Source organism: Emys orbicularis, chromosome 2, assembly GCF_028017835.1.
Source record: "Emys orbicularis isolate rEmyOrb1 chromosome 2, rEmyOrb1.hap1, whole genome shotgun sequence".
Lineage (NCBI taxonomy): Eukaryota > Metazoa > Chordata > Testudines > Emydidae > Emys > Emys orbicularis.
In genome coordinates, this window is record NC_088684.1 from 24,514,699 (window position 1) to 24,533,264 (window position 18,566).

The window sequence follows — 18,566 nt, forward strand, 5'->3', positions numbered from 1 at the left end:
AGTAAATCTGTCCTGCCAAGAGTCATTGTTAGTTTGGAGCAATTAAAAATGGTTTATCTCCAGTGTAATACTACTGGAACTAGCATTTCAAAATATTTATTGAAAAGCTCATAATAAAATGGTTTCAAATGTCAAGGCTCTACCAGTCTTCCCAATATAAATTATTATCAAGAATTTAAAGCTTAGCTGATAATTTTAATACTGGGATGGAAAGCAGACATTCAGATTCTCAAGCCTGTGGGCAAATTTTATATATTTGAAGATTAATTAATTCTCATGAAAGAGAGATTTATAGCATAGTTAAAGGTAAGAACTAAAAGGAAAATATTGTACAACCCCTTCCCCTCATAATTCTTTCAATGCACCTAATTCAAGGACAGCAAACTGTCTCCTCTTCTAATACTGAGAACCTTCGCCATGTTGCTTTAGGAAGAGTAAAACTCACCAATGGGGAATAGGATAAAATAAATTTATTTCACCTAGGACTTGTGTGACATTCACTGAATCTAAGAGATAGAAAGGTCCTTGAGATACCTGTCAAAAGCTATGGTTAGCAGAAAAATAATCTTCTCTGTTTTGAGAGGCAAGGACAGTGTTTTGAAAAGGCACAAGAAAGCATAGATCTACGCTGAGGCTGCAAGTGAGACATTCCTCCCAACACTCTGATGTAGACCATGCCACCCTGGGACTTTGTAAATTGAAAGAAAAAAGCAACCCATGATAATTCATTTGGAAAATTGATTGTAAGCTTATCCAGTAAAATGTTAAAGATCCACAATAGAACAAAGACCGAGAAAAAGCAATTGGGAGTTAGGGTGAAATGAAACAAATTATAAGAATAAGTTAAATACCTAATCACATAAGGCTGTAAAAGACCCAAAGGAGCAGCATTTCAACCCGAGTCTAAATAATGAACATTTTTCAAACCTCTCTTAATTCTCTTATGCTTTTAAAATGTTATGACCCTGGCTTTAAATGAAGCAACACGAAAAGATTAATGGTGCGTCTATATTGGGACATAGTGGCAAAAACTGCTCCGCTGTGTTTACATTACAGCTTTTGCCACTGGTTGCGCAAATTTGACCCCTTTATGCACCAGCTCTTAGTGTGGCTCTGGCCTTTATCTTTTACCCACTCAATTGTGCCTACTGGAACATCACAAACTTAGAACTGTGCTCTATCAAAAGGCTGCATAACAATGCTCACTCATAAATACTGAAACACCTCTGCAATACCTTTTCAAAATGGCAGAGGACCAGGGACCCAGTTTCAACCTTACATAAATTTCCCTTCTCGCCTCATTTCTGTAGGACCCTTAAACATATTTTACGAGATTTACAAAACCTCTGTGAGCATTCACAGATCTTGTAGAATGATCTTTAATGTCATCTGTTTAGAAAATACACAGTATTTATCATTACCTCATTTTTTGTTTAATTTTTTCAAAATTTTCCAAGTTCTGAAGAACATTTCTTTCTGGCCACTCCAAAGGATTGGGTCCTATTAATTCAGATTCTGAGAGGGGGAAAAAAAACAGAGTTAGATTAATACAAAGCTATTACTGATTGAAAATAAATGGGATGCCATTTATTTTCAAACAAAAGAGCCAGGTTTATTACTACTAATAGGAGGATACTCAAACTGTGGCTCTAGAGCCTCACGGCAAGTCTTTAAGGCACCAAGAGGCTTTCATGGAATACGTGGCTCTAACTGAATATATATCCATGTGCTCTGCTTTTTGGAGGGAAATACAGAGCCATTCACAGTAGCACACTCCACATTGCCAGGCACATCTGGGGCAGCAGGAAGAGTACTGAGGAAATGAACCAGTCATGAAGATTCTTCCCAGTGGTCAAGAAAGGAAGAAAGAGAGAGCACACAGTAGTAAATTCAGTCCCAAAATAATCCTGGTGCAACATCCTGACACTGTGATATTTTTATCATCATGCTGTAGCAATACACATTGAGTTGTAATGAGGAAAGGTTGTGGTGCAGACCTGGTAATATAGTGTTTGGATATCACATGGCAATCATACTGGAGTTATCTGTGACTCCAATGAATTATATCAGATTAAAATTAATGTGGAGCAAAGGCAGAACAAATAATGTCTACAAAGAAGGTATTACCTAAATATATGATGCTGGCAACATTACTCGATAAATAATTCAAAAAGGAAACATCTTGTTCAGTTTTATACTGACTAGGAAATCCTGCACATTTGTGTGTGGTGTGTTTAGTGGTTGCTTCTAGAGAAGTCTCCACACATACAAAAAAATTTCACAGTCCCTATCGGCATGTGTTAAAATCATCACTCAAGAAGATGATGTACTGTATTCAGCATATACTGCTGTGGGCCTAAATAACTGCTGCTAGCAAACAATTTTCTGACTGAAGAGATATGTGTTAGGTATGCCACAGGTAAACAGCAGCTGTGAACCTGGGAAAGCTTTTTATTAAAATTGTGATACGATATGGTAGGTGCTGGGTCTTCCATAGAATAATCTTGCTATTCTAGTACTATGCCCACTAATCCCAGATGTATGCACTTATTCTTCTGTGGGAATTAAACAGATGAATTAATGGGGTAAAAATATAAAAAAGGCTACTTGGATAGAATATCACCATAGTTCTTCAATGAAAGTGTGAAAAAAACAAAAACAAAGGTGATATTAAAAAAAAGGTACTACTTCTCACATATGAACAGTTTTGTAGTGAAGTTGGACAAGAATATCTTAAGAACATGATAAGATGTACATTCATTCAATGAAGAGCTTTCAGTATCATACAGAAATCATAATATCATTGTCAGCAATATCCAAAAAGATGTCAACAGTCCATTGGTGAGAACAATTGCTATATGAATGCACAAATACAAATATTATGGATTTCCCAATTTTCTCTCTCTCTGGATTAATTCCTTTAACATTCATTTTAATGTAATTGCAATAAGTGAATAAAAAGTCTTGTTTGCAGATGCTTTTTCAAAAAACAAAACAATAAAACAGTGGTGAATTTTCTAATACAGATGCCTACCACTAGTTATTGTGTAGGGGCTAGTTTTGTTGATTGCTTTGTGCAGAATAGTTTTTGGAAGGCTGGTGTCATACAACTCTAAAAAACGTTCCCTAGTAAGTGTGAACAGGGTTTTGAGCTCATCAGCAGAAACAGTTGAAGGTTGCTCGCCTGATTCCCGCCTCTCTGCAAAACAATAAGAAAAAGGGGGGGGAAATTACTGTTCAAGCTGCTAAACATTTAGGAAAGATTGAACCCTGGTTGGGAGAGAATTTAGTTGATAAGGCATGCAATATTGTATACTTTAGGGACATGTTACTAATTTATTCCATCAGCACATGTGGAACATTGGGAAGGCTGAAGTTCAGAGACCATTTTCACAAGTGCTTTTTATGACGAAAGTTACCTTCAGTCTAGTGACTTCCTGTTAACTGCAAACCATTTACATTATGATCAGGCTATTAAAACTGCAGTCTCTCCAAGGTACATTTTCATTTAATTAAATCTGCTCGATCAATGAAACTAGATTAAATATCAAGGGACAAACAAAATGTCCCTTACCCACCCAAATTTGAGTCACTTAAAGAGAAAAACCTTTAAGTCCGGTTTACAATGATACACCCACTTACAATAAACATGAATCTCTAAGAGACATTCAGCCTCCACCATTAAAAAATAAAAGAGAGAGGAAGAGAGAAAGATACACTGCTGGAGATTAACAAAAACAACTACAAAGTAGCAGAGTACTGAATCACCAAAATAGTCTCTTTCTGAAATCATCTTTTCAACAATAAAACCTGGTTGCTCTCCACAACGTATTTACGAAATATAGACTCTAAAACACCGAAATAAAAATCAGAGCTCTTTCATCTCTAAGGTTTAAAAAAAAAAAAAAACATAGCAACAAGTCATCACAGATATATTACTAATTGATTCCTAACTGCAAACAATATTAAATGTTTCTATTCTTTCTTCATAGACTATCTTCCCTGGACTTTATAAAGTAAACACTGTCACATCCAATTCAAAATGAAGATATAGTTGTTGAATATCGATTTGAGATCCAGTGGTGATTTAATCCGATATTCTGTCCATTACTTACTGAGACATTCCTTTAAGGCAAATGCTTGGACATAAGCCAGTTTCTTTTCTCTCTGTAGTATCTGCTCTCCATAGAAACGTGGAAGAGAACTGATGAAGTCACCAGTACAAAAGCCTGTATGGATTATGAGAAAGCCATTCTTAGGTATGTCTCATATGATTTAGGAAATCACCAGCTCATGTTTTTTTCTTAAAGGAGCTATCTACACGCATTACTACACATTTCATATTAAGAAAGCCACAGCTAGAATTTAGTATTTGGCTGAATCCTGTTAAAGCAAGGAAATTAATATCAAAGGCTGAAAATCCACCCGGAAGTCATTTTATTGTGCATAACTATCAAGGAGGTCTCCACATGCTTGGCAATCTTTTTCCAAATTACATGCTGTAATAAATAAGCATTGTTTGGATGAAATATCTGCCTAATCCTTAGCTTTGAATTTCCATGCTGTTATGCATTAAAGTCAGACTTTTAATATGTTGATATGTTGATATGTTATTGCAGTTAATATAATTAACATGCATAGGAGGTAAACAGGTTACTGCATTTGATGTTTGAAAATAACCCATTGTTCCCAATTTCTATAACATATTGGGAAGGACTTTAGGATTTTCCCCCACCACCTTTTTCATCTGACTAGGATAAACTATTATGACCAGGCAGTCAGTTCTATTCCACTTCGATTTCCTCCAATTACAAGGGAACAGACTTCTTCTATCTGAATGTCATCTAAGTCAGCCTTGCAAAATTGGACTTGTCCATTTGCCTAGGGAAAATAAAAAATTTCAGACAAGCGAATGAAATAGCTACTTTTGTTGTTTTTTTATCATCACCACCTCAAGGGTAGGCAACTAGAATTTGGGCTAGGCTGGTCAATTTTCATGACAATTCTGCAAGTCTGATTTAAGTATTCATTTTAACTGGAGTTGTACAATAAAGCACTCTCTTTGCTCCATGTGGCAACGAAGGTATCAAAAACGATGGGCTGTGCATCTCATATAGAATATTTTGAAATCACATGCATTTTAACTTGAACTTAAAGATATAGTTTAAAGTTATTAGTTCTTCTGCACTTTTCCATCAATGTTAAATAATTTTTTACAAGTCTGAATAAAAAGTATATTGCTGAAACAAAAATATTTGTTATCAAATGTAACTATTCCCCTTAGTTTTTCCCACCTTATTACTGTAAATAAATTGCACATATTGTCAGTCACCACCACCAACCCCTCAGACATGCTTAAAAAACAGCGTTTAAGTCTTACTTGACTGTGTTTCTTCTGTGCTTGTCTGTAGCTTTCCATTTACGAAAGCAAGAGTGGCTGTGCCATTGATCTGATTGGCTGAATGAATCAAAGTTGCTTTACACCCTCCAAAGCCATTGCTTTGTACCAAGAAATAATACTGGCAAGACTCTCCTTTTAGCTCAACTTCTGGAACTAAGCAAAACACCAACAGATAATCATGAACCATTCTGAGGGGAAAAAAGTCTTTAAAATAAGCATAATATTTTCAGGTTTCAGAGTAGCAACCGTGTTAGTCTGTAGCTGCGACAAGAACAGGAGTACTTGTGGCACCTTAGAGACTAACAAATTTCTTTGAGCATTAGCTTTCGTAACCCATGAAAGCTTATGCTCCAATACATTTGTTAGTCTGTAAGGTGCCACAAGTACTCCTGCATAATGTTTTCTAGATTCTAACACGGTGTTACTTGCATAGCCTCTAGCCTTGCCAGCTGAGACTGAATCAGATCACATTAGCCAGCAGCATCAAACGTGCTCGGTATTCTGATGGGAGACCTCTAAAATATTCTAAGTGCATCAGGTGCAAATACCAAATCCAGATGTGCCACTGATTCTTTCACATTAATTTTCAACCTGTATCCTAGTACGATGCTTATGGACAAGAGATAAATATGAGGTATTCCTAGGCACTTTTTACGCTATTACCAAGGTTAATTCTGGTATCCTTGACAACATCTGATTGGGTTATCGTATTCTGCCTGACATATCACTTTAATTTCAACAGGATAAGGGTGCAGTTTTTTGTTGTTTTTTACTTTCGGTCTTGAACTACTGGATAATATAGTTGTGTGTTATTTAAATGCTGCTGCCATATGTAGAAGGCAATGTCTGCATGTAGTTGGTAAAATACATTTGAGATCTTTGGATGAGAGGTGCTCCCTAAAATTTCAGTTATTATTAAATGAGAAGATAAATACCTTAAATCTTACCTTATGAGGCAAAAAAGTTACAGTTCTATCCTAAAACAGGAGCAAAACTGTACACTGGCTGCTACATTTGTAAAGAGGGTGGTGGTGGATGGAATCTTTGCGAGTGGGAAACCCTTCTTGGAATATTTGGATTGAAACAACCCTAATTTTTTAGAAATGTGTTATGAAGTGTTAGGCACCCTCACCACTCTCTTCCTCCCCAAAAAAAGAGAGAAAACAGAATTATTCATTAACTATGTAAATTTCTGTAAATGCTTTTTATTATGAGGCAGATACTACTCACAAAGGGGGTATTTATCCAAATAGATTTAAAATTTAAAATCTCTATTAAAAGTATAAGGATAGCAAGAAATGTCTGCTGTGAAGCATATGAAAAATACTCCATTCTATTTCCTAACAAAAGCATGGATCATACGGATTGTACTAGAATACTAGAATAAAATCTATCACTGAACTTGACAGTAATAACTTTGAAGAAACTATTTTTTCCATGTTTTATACAAACTATTAAATTGACAGATGTCTGCAAACACAAGAAGCTCAGAGACTGAGCACTTCAGAATACTGTATTAAGCTTCAAAGATCAAAACACTTAATACCACCTTCAAACTTTGTTATCCCTCTTGGATTGAGGCATATACAACACTGTCTCAACAAATAATATTTTAGACAGATTTAAGCACTGAAAGTTCAACAAATAATCTGTATTAATATTGTATAAAATATTGTAATGTTTTCTAGAACAGTTTTAATTTAATCAAATTGGTATCTATAGCTGTACAAGGATTAAATTCAAGACATACATTCTTGCTATGTATTCTCTTTATGTCCCCCCCCCTCCAGTATTCTCTTCATCTAAGACACATTCTCATTTTGAGATATCAAGAAAGGGTGTTTTCACTTCTTTTTCTATTTTAATCCTGATGAAGCATTGTACCTCTCTCACATAATTAAGAAATTGTGGACCAGCACCTATTCAATTTACTATAAACAGGCTAGCTAGGCTTTGGAGAAAGTGGCATACAATGTACTTCTACTAGAGCTGGGAGACTAGGTATACTAGCCTTCAATATGAGAATGTTCTTCTGTGCTCACGTGGTTTCATCCGTGCTGTCACTCCAATCAATGAAAACCCAACGGCTAATCTTCTCTATAACCACATCACATCTGCCCTTCCTCTCCCCCTCCCTTCCCCCACCCAGCCCAACCCACGTTTCACAGCATTAAGCTTCCTGCCCTCGCTTTGAAGGCCCTTCACAACCCTGCTCCTCTCTCCCGTGTCATTTATCCCCATATATCCTCCTCTTTGCCAATGATGACAAATAGGCAGATGTGGCTGCTTCTCATGCAAATGTCACCTTGCCTATTCCATGCCTGCCCCATATAGATGGATGTCTTCCATTAACAGATTTGTAAGGCCACTATCCTTTCCTCCTTCAATCTCTTCCTCAAGATACACCTCTGACATAACAGGCAGAGGCCAGACGAGCATAGTTAACACTTCATTTATCATATATTTTGAGGACTACAAATATATGTGCATACTGAATTATCTGATCATATGCCTCTTCCCATAAACCTATGTCACTTGTCTTCTTAGGCTGTAAACTCTTCAGGAAAGAGACCATGTTTCCATATGTGTTTGTACAATGTATAGCACAATGGAGAGAGTGGATTGGAAAGAGTCCATGATAATCTAATTACAAATTTCTAGAGAGTATGGTCAAAATCTTGGGGCATAAGTAACTTGTTCCGTTATACTGACCAATGATTCCTGACAACTTCTGCAGCTATTATCATTGTTAGCTAACTACAGTGTATCATATCACTGTTAACATAAACCGATTGCCTTGAATTAATTTGTAAAATGAGGCTTTCATCTTTTTAAAATAAAAAGGAAAGGAGAGACATTAGGAGCTGGATCCTCAGCTGAACCTAAAGACTGGCACACAACAGTACCTTTAAGCCACATTTACATTCCCCTGATCCCAGAGCTGGCTGGACCCACCATATAACTTGCACAGGTTATTTTTAATTTTTCTCTGCTCTGCATATTGCACAGTTGAACTTAATAACTAAGGCCTTTTGTATATTATGGAGATTCTGTCACTGTTGCTAGCCCCAGTGCAGCTCCATTTTGAAGTAATGCAACTATTCTATATTCGTGCTAAAAACTTTATATTTAGGCTTGAAAGGATTAGATTTTTATTGGTAAATGTCATTTTCACCATACACACAAAAACTATTTCAAATCGATATCAAAATTTAGATAGGCAAAGAAAGAAAAATTCTGCTTGAGAACTTACAAGAGTTTAATTTAAGAATATTTACTTTGTATATTTTGATATGCAATGTTGACAATTTGTGTTTTAATGGTTATAAAGCTTTAATTTTTTGAATCTCAATATCTACTGTCAATAAGAATTATTGTCTGACCCCCCCCCACCCCAATTTCCTGCAACTATGAAAATTTAAATCAACAAAAAACAGAAAAAAAATGCTTAGAAATAAACATTGATATTATCTGTCGAAATAACAAAATAAAAATCAAATTCTGCCAAGCCTACTTATATTATATACTCCCGATGCACACATAAACACAACACCCCCACACATACATTACTTACTGGTTATGACCTTCGGTTTTTTGGCCATATGTTCCTTCCATTTTTTTGTACTCAGCTGGCCAGGAGAGGGAATCAACATGTTGTTTACATTGCAAGGCAAAACAAATAAGGCGCCTACCTGTAGAAAGAGCAAAAACAGTGCACTCAATATTACTCCTATAGTCATAGAGTTCAAAGCCAGGAAGGACCTCTAGAACAGTGTTTTTCAACCTTTTTTTGGGCAAAGGCACACTTATTTCATGAAAAAAATCACGAGGCACACCACCATTAGAAAATGTTAAAAAATTTAACTCTGTGCCTATATTGACTATATATAAAGTAATTCGATGTCTCCTCCTGTCCTCCTCCTGTTAGTGTAACAGTGACACCGGAGCTATTTATAGTCCTTAACATCAGTGGTGGGATTCAAAAATTTTAGTAACCAGTTCCGACATTCAAGCATGGTTTAATATTTTTTTCCCACGGCACACCAGGCAACATCTCGCGGCACACTAGTGTGCCGCGGAACAGTGGTTGAAAAACACTGCTCTAGAACATCTAGTCTGACTTCTCTGTACATCACAGGCCACCACCACTCACACATTAAGCCCAACAATGGAAATGAGACCAAAATAAATGAGACCCACATGAGACTAGGCTATTATGTGCCACAGGCAGAGAATAGAGGGCACTAAGGTAAACCAATCCTGATGCCCCCACAATGGCAGGGATATGATTATGTGAGATATACCTAGATAATCCTGGCAAGTGACTTGCACCCACATGCTACAGAGGAAGGCAAAAAATCCAAGGTCACAGCCAATCTGACCTGGGGGAAAATTCCTTCCCGAACCCAGTTCTGGCAATCAGTTAGACCCTGAGCAAGAACTGGCCAGCCTAGCACCTGAGAGGGGGAATGCTCAAATGCTCAGCAACACCTCAGAGCCCTGGCCCATCCCACCCAGTGTACCATCTCCAGCTGTGGTCATCCCTGATGCTTCAGAGGAAGGAGATTTAAAAAACCCTCCCAGAATACAGGGTGGGTGGGAGGATGGGGGTGGATTCCCTCCTAATCCATGTTGGTGACTGGCTGAAACCCTGTAGCATGATCTGACTAGATTATACCTGCTAGAGGTTTCCTCTTCTTTAGCTGTTGATTAGAGGCTGATTAAAGTACATTTCTATTAAAGACACTCCTTCCTTTTTTTGTTCACTGTCAAACAGGACTTGTCTCTATTGGTATCATGCTGAGTTGAGTTAAGCAGAAGCAGCATTTCCAACAGTGAAAAGTTTGCTTTTTAAAATCAAGGGAAAGTTAAGAGATGGAGTATTGCTGGATTCACATATATTGTATTTTCTGTTTCATGCCCGATACAGAGATTTAATTCACATTATAATTGCAAATCACAACTCAACCTAAATCCGGTAAGGCTAACAATACCTCCATATAATAATAAAATCTGAAATTAATTGTGTACTCCAGTAAAGAGCCACAGTAGGCTACTCTCCACTCTCAAGAGAAGACATATCTTTTTTATATTTTCTGTTTTCCAAATAAATTCAGATATTGGTTGTTGCTTCTGCCAATATTTATCTCTCAGGACAATAAATATTAGTAATAAGGAGAACAACAGAAGTAACTATACTTATTTACTTGAGCATTCAGGCTGTGGTATCAGGAAAAATACATTTTTCAGCAAGTTTCTGATGTACTTTCAAATATGCATTGTACTGTATCTAGTAGACTGAATATAAAACTTTTAGAACAGTTTCAATCTACTAGTACAGATAATTACACACAATTGTCAGAGCATCTCTAGTTTATCATAGTAAGTATGCATAAAATGTTCTAAAAGCTTTTTTTTTTTAATTATGAGTAAAAATGAAAGTTACTATACATAATTGACATGTCTGCTTAATACCATTTTTACACATCATAATTATCTGAGTTATACCAATGCACAAAAACCTTGTGGTTTGTTTGTTTTTTGGAACAGGTATATTTTTAAAATAACTAAGCTGTTTATTTGTAGGAAATGAAGAAGAGGTTTGAGGAAAATACATTCCTTAGCAGAAATCCTAAATATCAAGCTGAACAACCAGAGCCAGTTTTCAGCACCTACACTGTACACTCTTAAAAATATGGTTTTATAATGGAACCACAACTCTACACTATAACATGAGTAACTTTCTATAATCATATCAATTTGCTCACTGCAGCCAATGTTCTGATTACTGTAGATTAGAGTTATAAACATCAGAAACACTGTGTAAACATACCTATATTGCCTTAAAAATTCAGGCAAACAGCATTTTCAAATGAACATTACTGCATAATTATTCAGAGCTATGGTACCAAGAAAAAGCAAGAACTATTATATCTGAGCAAAGAGTTAAAAAGCACTGTCCTACGAAAATTATAGAATGTTCTCAATTTTTCAAAAATGGTAATATAGAAATATATCAGCTTTTCTTGCAATCACGATCTGCAAAAAATAAAAACCATCTCCATCAGCCTAGGACTGCAAAATAAATGATGCACTATGCCTTCTCGTTTTCTGCATTAGAGAAATAAGAGGTAAGATAATACAGTGGCTTGTCCAACAGCATTTAGAATGCACTGTTGGTGGTTAGAAATTTCCTCAACATGAGAAATGGAGGGATAAGGCTATCACCAGTTTTTATTCCTATTCCCCTAGGAGGCAAGAATGTCCAACACTGTGAGGAAATCAGTGACTTTGGGCACGTCTACACTAGAAGCACTACATCAGCTTGTATGAACTGTGCTCCACATATAGGTAACTAGTGAAATGTAATGGCCTGTGACGTAAAGGAGGTCAGAATAGATGATCTAATGGTCCCTTCTGGTCTTAAAAATCTACGAATACAGCAAATACACTGAAGATATGGCTGGCCCAACATCTGTGCAATGTACTGTCCTGCAGAACATAAAAAATTACTCAGAGTACTCTGCTGTTTGTGTTTATGAAGGTAGGCAGGGGGAAGAAAAGGGGGGCTCTTGTTGTAAAGGGACTTAAAAAAAGATTTGTGGGAACAGAAGAGGGTGAGGTCAGTAATTTTTGTTAAAGGGTTAAACTGAATTATGAAAATGAGCAGACAAGGACAGCTATTGGAGTGAGGATGAGTGGGATTCAGAGTGAGTATCAAGATGTGCTAAGGTCAAAACTTAGCTGAAGTTCACAATTTAATGGGCATTTGAGTTCTGTTCTTGGAAACTATAACACACACATATCTAAAGGCCCTAGAAGAAAATTTTGGAGGAGGCTCCACAGAGATTAGGTGTTAAATTAAAAGTACACTGAAATAGATTATGCACAAATAATTTTGAAAAAAAATTGCTGCAAAGTTGATAAAAATTATACCTTTTCACAGAGAGAAGAAATCTGGTCCAAAAACAGTGTAGACTTTTCATTGATATTGTTTCTTGCCAAGTTCCTGTATAGAAAGGTTTAAGGAGCCACATCTTCAAATAGTTTTACTTGTTGCTATTTTATAAATCATGGTATGATCACATTTTGCATAAAGAAACATTTCAATCCACCTAAATACAAACTAAACCACCAGTCCTCATTATTGTCAAAGCATTATAATGAATAAATTCTCTGTATCAGATGGGGTAATACACTAACCCAGGCATTTTGTAAATATATGTTATGATATACAGCATATTTATTGAAAGCTTTTAGGTAACCATGTAGGAGAAAAAAATTTATATACTTTATTGAATCTCCTACCATTATGATAGTTAATGACTTATTTCAGGAATATATATTAAGATTTTAATCAGCTGGTATCAGATGCTACTGCTGAAGCCTGAATTTCTTATAACTTCCCACTGAATGTAGATTTGATTGATAACTTCTACAAAGCAACAGATATACTGTCATAACTGAGGCACTCCAGGCACCAGCAGCACTCATACCACCTGGTGGTGAGTTGCCTTCTTGTGTTTCTCTCTTTACTTTTTTGTTGTTGCTCTTTAGAACAAAATCTGAGATCCATCTTTCACTCTGCACTCAACCACCAAAATAGCAGGTGATAGTTTTGAGATAATCATTTAGGATCTAATCCTTTGAGGTACTGACAGTCCTCTACTCATGAGGTCTTAAAGAAAAGTGGTTAAACTGTATAATGATATATCCCGCAGACCCCAACAGATTAGATTTGTATTTTTATGTTCTTCCTTTCTGGTATGCTCAACGTATGTGAGTGAATGATTCCTGGTGGGTCCTTTACAGAAAGCTGTTCATTATAATGAATGGGTTCAGTTTAAGATGGGTATTTGTGTTCTGACTACAGTGATATTTGTACTTTATTGGGGGCTTTAATGAGAAGCCCAATTATATTTCTTCAAATACCGCATTCTCTTCCTCAATTTCTCTGTTTTTAAGTGTATTGATTTAACGGAACATGGAATATCCTTCTGTACAATAAAAACCATCACCTCTTAGTTCTGAAAGGCATTTGATTGGCAGCATAAGAATCAGACTGACGGTATCGACTGAAGAAAGTGCTGGTCTGAATGATATTTTAACTTGTGTGCTAGAAGATAAAGGGCTCCTTAGCTATCCATTCCCTTTAACTTATACACATTTTGTGTAAGTGTCCCTACACACTGAAATAAGTTATATACACTAAAACCACTTAAGGCTTTTCTTCACACAGAAAGCTCAACATTAGTGGAGTGTCAGTATAACAAAATAGGAGTGCCTAGCAAAATACCCCCTTCTCCTCTTCATCTTACAAATAGCAGCATGGCCCTCTTTGTTTCAACCTGTTAACCCAACTATTCATGCTAAGATTATTTGTTTAATTTTATCACGGCATTAGATCAAAGACAGTGTGTTTCTTCAAGTGCACTTTATACCTCCACTTACAAAACTAAGCATGACAAACTTCATAAGGCTGTGAGCCTACTTTATTTTAACAGGCTGTAAAGACATGGCTTTTTGCTTACCTCTGACCATGCTATTTGCATGTCACAAACTAATCCATGATCTTTTTCCTTTTTACATGTAGGGATAATTACTACTATGGATGGAGGCTTGCTTCTCTGTTAGGTAAATGTCATAAATTATGTAAATATTCCTATGCACAATCTATATAAAGTATTATGGTCTATTAACCCAGCACACTAAAGGGTATGCCTACACTGCAAAAAAAGACCCGTGGCAGTAAGTCTCAGAGCCTGGATCAACTGATTCGGGCTCGTGCTACAGAGCTTTGTACTTGGGCTACAGCGCAGATTCTAGGATCCACTCCCTCTCACCAGGTTCCAGCCCGAGTCCAAACGTCTACACTGCTATTTTTAGCCTCACAGCGCAAACCTAAGTCAGTTGACTTGGGCTCTGAGACTCATTGCCATAGTTACTTTTTGTTTGGGGTTTTATTTTGTTTTTTTGCAGTGCAGACATACCCTTAGAGCTACAATACTGCCTCCAGTTCACAGCAGAACTGCCACAGATGTCAGTTCCAATGTAACAGACAAATCTCTTTAAATTAATATACTTGTAATTCTGTATTCTGAAAAGCTTGGGAGTGGGAGGAATTTCACACTCTTTTTTTATATATAGTACAGTCTAAATCAGTGGTTCTCAAACGAGGGTTGCCGCTTGTTCAGGGAAAGCCCCTGGTGGGCCGGGCCGGTTTGTTTACCTGCCGCGTCTGCAGGTTCGGCCGATCGCGGCTCCCACTGGCAGCGGTTTGCCGCTCCAGGCCAATGGGGGCTGCAGGAAGGGCGGCCAGCACATCCCTCGGCCCGCGCTGTTTCCTGCAGCCCCCATTGTCCTGGAGCGGATTTAGAATTAATTAAAGATAAGAGGAATTCAGTATATTAAATTTAACACCAGAGCATTTTCTTTTAAAGTGATCAGCAATTAAATTTAAGAAAGAATAGAGACACTGGACAATATGTGGTTTGACAATTGCGAAAATAAAATGAAGCACGATAAGAAGCTCTTCTACCCTGAAGCGTCTCCCCTTAAATGACCAGCTGCCAGTACAAGCTGAATTTAAATACTGTGCAGCATAAGATGGAGAATATATTGGTTTACATCCCTCATCTAGTCATTGCATTAAATATATTGCATCAATAGTGTCTTAATAATAAGTAAAACACTTCCAAAGATGTATACATTTAACCTCTGACTACGCTGGTGTTATTTTAAGCCCTCTCTTTATAACTATAGTAAATTTAGTCCATGATCTCCTTAAACAAAATTCTTGTTAGCACATGAGAATGCATTTAGAATTTAAGATTCCTTTCCTCCTCCTAGTTATTGAATTACAAACATTAGGTGCACACCATGAGGGCTGCAAGGTTCAATAAGTAGTTCAAACTCATGCTCTAAAATATACACTTGATCAGGAAAAGTTTATATACATTTTATGCTGCTTGCAAAAAAATGTGTTAAATTAGCTGAAAGTTTTGTCTTTAAGGAAAGCGTTTCAAATATGAAGATATTCTGCATCTGCTTTAGCTTCAATTTTAACTCTGAATCACTTGAATATAGTTTATTTTATCTGAAATCCTCCATATGGGGAAACATTTTCATTAGACATTCCAGTTCTAATATCACCTATTCATAATTAGGTCTTATTAAACATTCTCAGGAAATTGCAAATATGTTAAAACCTTCATGCACCCAGAGATATATTTTGAAAGTTTTTTTTTTTTTTAAATCACAGATTTCTATAACAAGAGAAGTGTCACTATGCTACAGAAAGATAAACATTACCATAGTCTCACATCAGCCTATATACTAGGCAGTACTTGATGTAATTGGTGGTATAATCAGAAAAATAGTTTAATAATATTAATATGCATCTTTATTTTATTTAGTTAGTTTTATAGAAGCGCTAAAAGGTGCCTGTCTGTATAATCTAGGCACCTTTGACATAACTAAATATATATCATAAGTTTAGCAAATTAAGGTAACCCACCACAGCCCCCGTTCTCTTCCACCCATTTGCAAACACCGGGGGGGGGGGGGGGGGGAGAGGGGGGGAGGGGAGATGATGAGCTTTGAAACAAAAGGATACAGCTCAAATTCAAGACCGGATACAAAATAGGATGGCAGATCTGAGAGCACCACCAGCCGCATGAATTCTAAGACAGGACCATAATAATGAAAAACCTGAAAAGAAATTAAATTCAGAATTTGTAACTTTAATCTTCTGGATATTATTTCAATGGGACTTAATCACTTGCTTTAAGTGCTTTGCTGAACTGGGTCCTTATTTAGGAACACATTTGAAGCAGGGAAATGGGGGTGAGAAAGAGAGGAAGGTTTTGCAATATAGTCAAAATTAAAATATAATTAAACATCTTAAAAGGGCAAACTTATGGAAGGTGCCTAAAACGATTCTTCCAATAGATTCCTTAGAATACACATATGCATATGAAATAATATGTGCAGGGCTACTTCTGAGCCCATCTTCCCTCAGATACTACAAATAAAAATCATTCAAGACCATACAATTAAAGACAAAATATATTTAGAAGCTTTAACTGTAAAAAACTATTAACATTCATATATATATAGTTACATTAAAGGGGTTTTTATATTCAGTATTTTCCACCAATAACTATGGATTTTGATTTTTAAACTTTAAAAGATGACCAATTTCCACTGGGTAAAAATGGTACAAGCAATTTTCAGAAAAAAGTGTTTAATAATAAAGTGTATTTGTACAAGTAAATAAATGAATATATGCTTCAACATGCTACAGCAGTATTTAACATTAAATTTTTTGAAAGCTAAGAAATCAGAACCATTTTTCATTTCTACTTTGAGAATGTAGTATCACATTTTAGACATGTAATTAGATCAAATATCACTGATACTATCCAGATAAAATATGAACAAGATAGGCCGTAAGAGCTGTACGTTACAGAGTCAGTACTTTTATATTTGTTTTTGAATCCTGACTACCACTTCCCTCATTATTAATTTTTTCAGGAAGGTAAAAAAAAGTGAACTATTGTAGTTCAAAGACAGATCAAACACAGGCCTTACCTCTGGCAAAATATTAGTAGTCTTTGATTGTGCTGTTTTCTTGGCAGTGAAGCAAGTATTTAAATGCGATGTGCTGAATGGCTTGGCCGAGACACTCTTTATACAAAATTTTGGAAACCTAACTTCAAATCCAAACTAAAGAAAATAGACAGAATATTAAAAAAAAAAGGCAGATATAAAGCCTGATGTTAATGAGATGAATTAGGTTAGAAAAATTCTCATGTTCTTGCATATCAAGCATTTGGTGCAACTAGCAGATGAAGAATGAAATAAAGTTTACATAAAGCAAAGCATTATTTTAATAAACCCATTTTTCTTCAGTCAATTAGATATACAATTACTTTAAAAGGATACGGCCCAACAGATTTCAACAAACAACTAAGTAGGAATAATATTAGGGTTGGGGAACCAGGTAATGTACTCAAGATTAAGACATTGCAAACACAAGCAGGGTCTTCTACAGTTGAATGGTTGCTGTTTTTGGACAAGTGCTAGATGTGGGTTTTCATCTGAGTACTACAAAATAGCACAGAAAGAGGATAATGGTTGGTCATGAACAACAAAAGATTTGGCTTAAAAAAACACACACACACCCCCTAAGGTAAAGAGGGTAAAAAGTTAGGCCCCTAAACCATGAAACTCCACAGTTTAGTTATACTGGGGGGGAAATCAGCTTGTACTGTCTCTGTTTAGAAAAAAAGTGTTAATTATTAAAACTTGTTCCTATATAATTAGATTGTTAAAAAATTCAGATGACAGCATGAAGTTTAAGCATTTATAATACAGTACATATCCCATAACAATTTCATGCACCATGTGTACACAGTGAACCTAAACAAAGTTAACCAAAACTAGAAAAAATTAATTTACCTTTCTTTCCCATATCTGAATCTCTCCTCTCCACAGCTCTTTTGAATCAATAATATTTATTAGATTATCTGAAGCCACAACATCTGCTGATAGGTAGTCTGCAATTTTTTGCCAGCTACTGTAAAGAAAAAATAACGAATCTTATTTCACCTAGTTTTACAGATTAACATGCTATGTGGTTTAATCCAATGTATCTACTAAATCTTAGCACTAAACAGACGTCTGAAAATATGTAAACGCAGACAAATATGTATAACTTTGTACTCTGAAAAGTACAAACTCTTACAGAAATGCTGGCTCCCCCTTCTGCAGGGGAAGGTGTTTCCATGCTCCACAAAGATGACAGTAGGGTGCATGGACATGTATCGAGCAATGGCTGGCTTGGCAAAATGAGTCAGCTTGTAATTAATAGTCTTGTGGTCTGCACGTCCTACTATTGGCCATCTCTGCGTACTAAGGGGAATAAGGAGGCATGGATAGAAAGGGAAGACATTGGCTTCTCTTGCCAACTAGAGGATCTCCCTACCCTTGTTCATCGTTTGTGGGTTTACATGTTGTAAGAGCAGGACTAGGTTGCCTCATTATGCATAAAGGATATGCAGCACAGCACGGAGCTAAGCCTACTTGATCCGAAGCAGGTTGCACAGGGAAGTGTTGATTGCCATACTTGAAATCAGGAAGGAATTTTCCATCATGATAAATT

The 18,566-nt window shown here is 36.3% G+C and overlaps 1 protein-coding gene across 1 annotated transcript in view; it reads right to left on the reverse strand.

Moving 5' to 3' along the window:
* The window catches only part of MTBP (MDM2 binding protein), a 62,614-nt gene that overhangs the window by 27,847 nt on the left and 16,201 nt on the right, over window positions 1-18,566 (reverse strand). The window contains exons 7-15 of the mRNA XM_065398620.1: window positions 17,864-17,981; window positions 16,994-17,128; window positions 16,017-16,111; window positions 12,338-12,410; window positions 8,976-9,093; window positions 5,381-5,554; window positions 4,116-4,229; window positions 3,035-3,199; window positions 1,422-1,515 (exon numbers count right to left, since the gene is read on the reverse strand). Coding sequence (XP_065254692.1) covers window positions 1,422-1,515; window positions 3,035-3,199; window positions 4,116-4,229; window positions 5,381-5,554; window positions 8,976-9,093; window positions 12,338-12,410; window positions 16,017-16,111; window positions 16,994-17,128; window positions 17,864-17,981 — 1,086 coding nt within the window. The remainder of the gene's footprint in view (window positions 1-1,421; window positions 1,516-3,034; window positions 3,200-4,115; window positions 4,230-5,380; window positions 5,555-8,975; window positions 9,094-12,337; window positions 12,411-16,016; window positions 16,112-16,993; window positions 17,129-17,863; window positions 17,982-18,566) is intronic.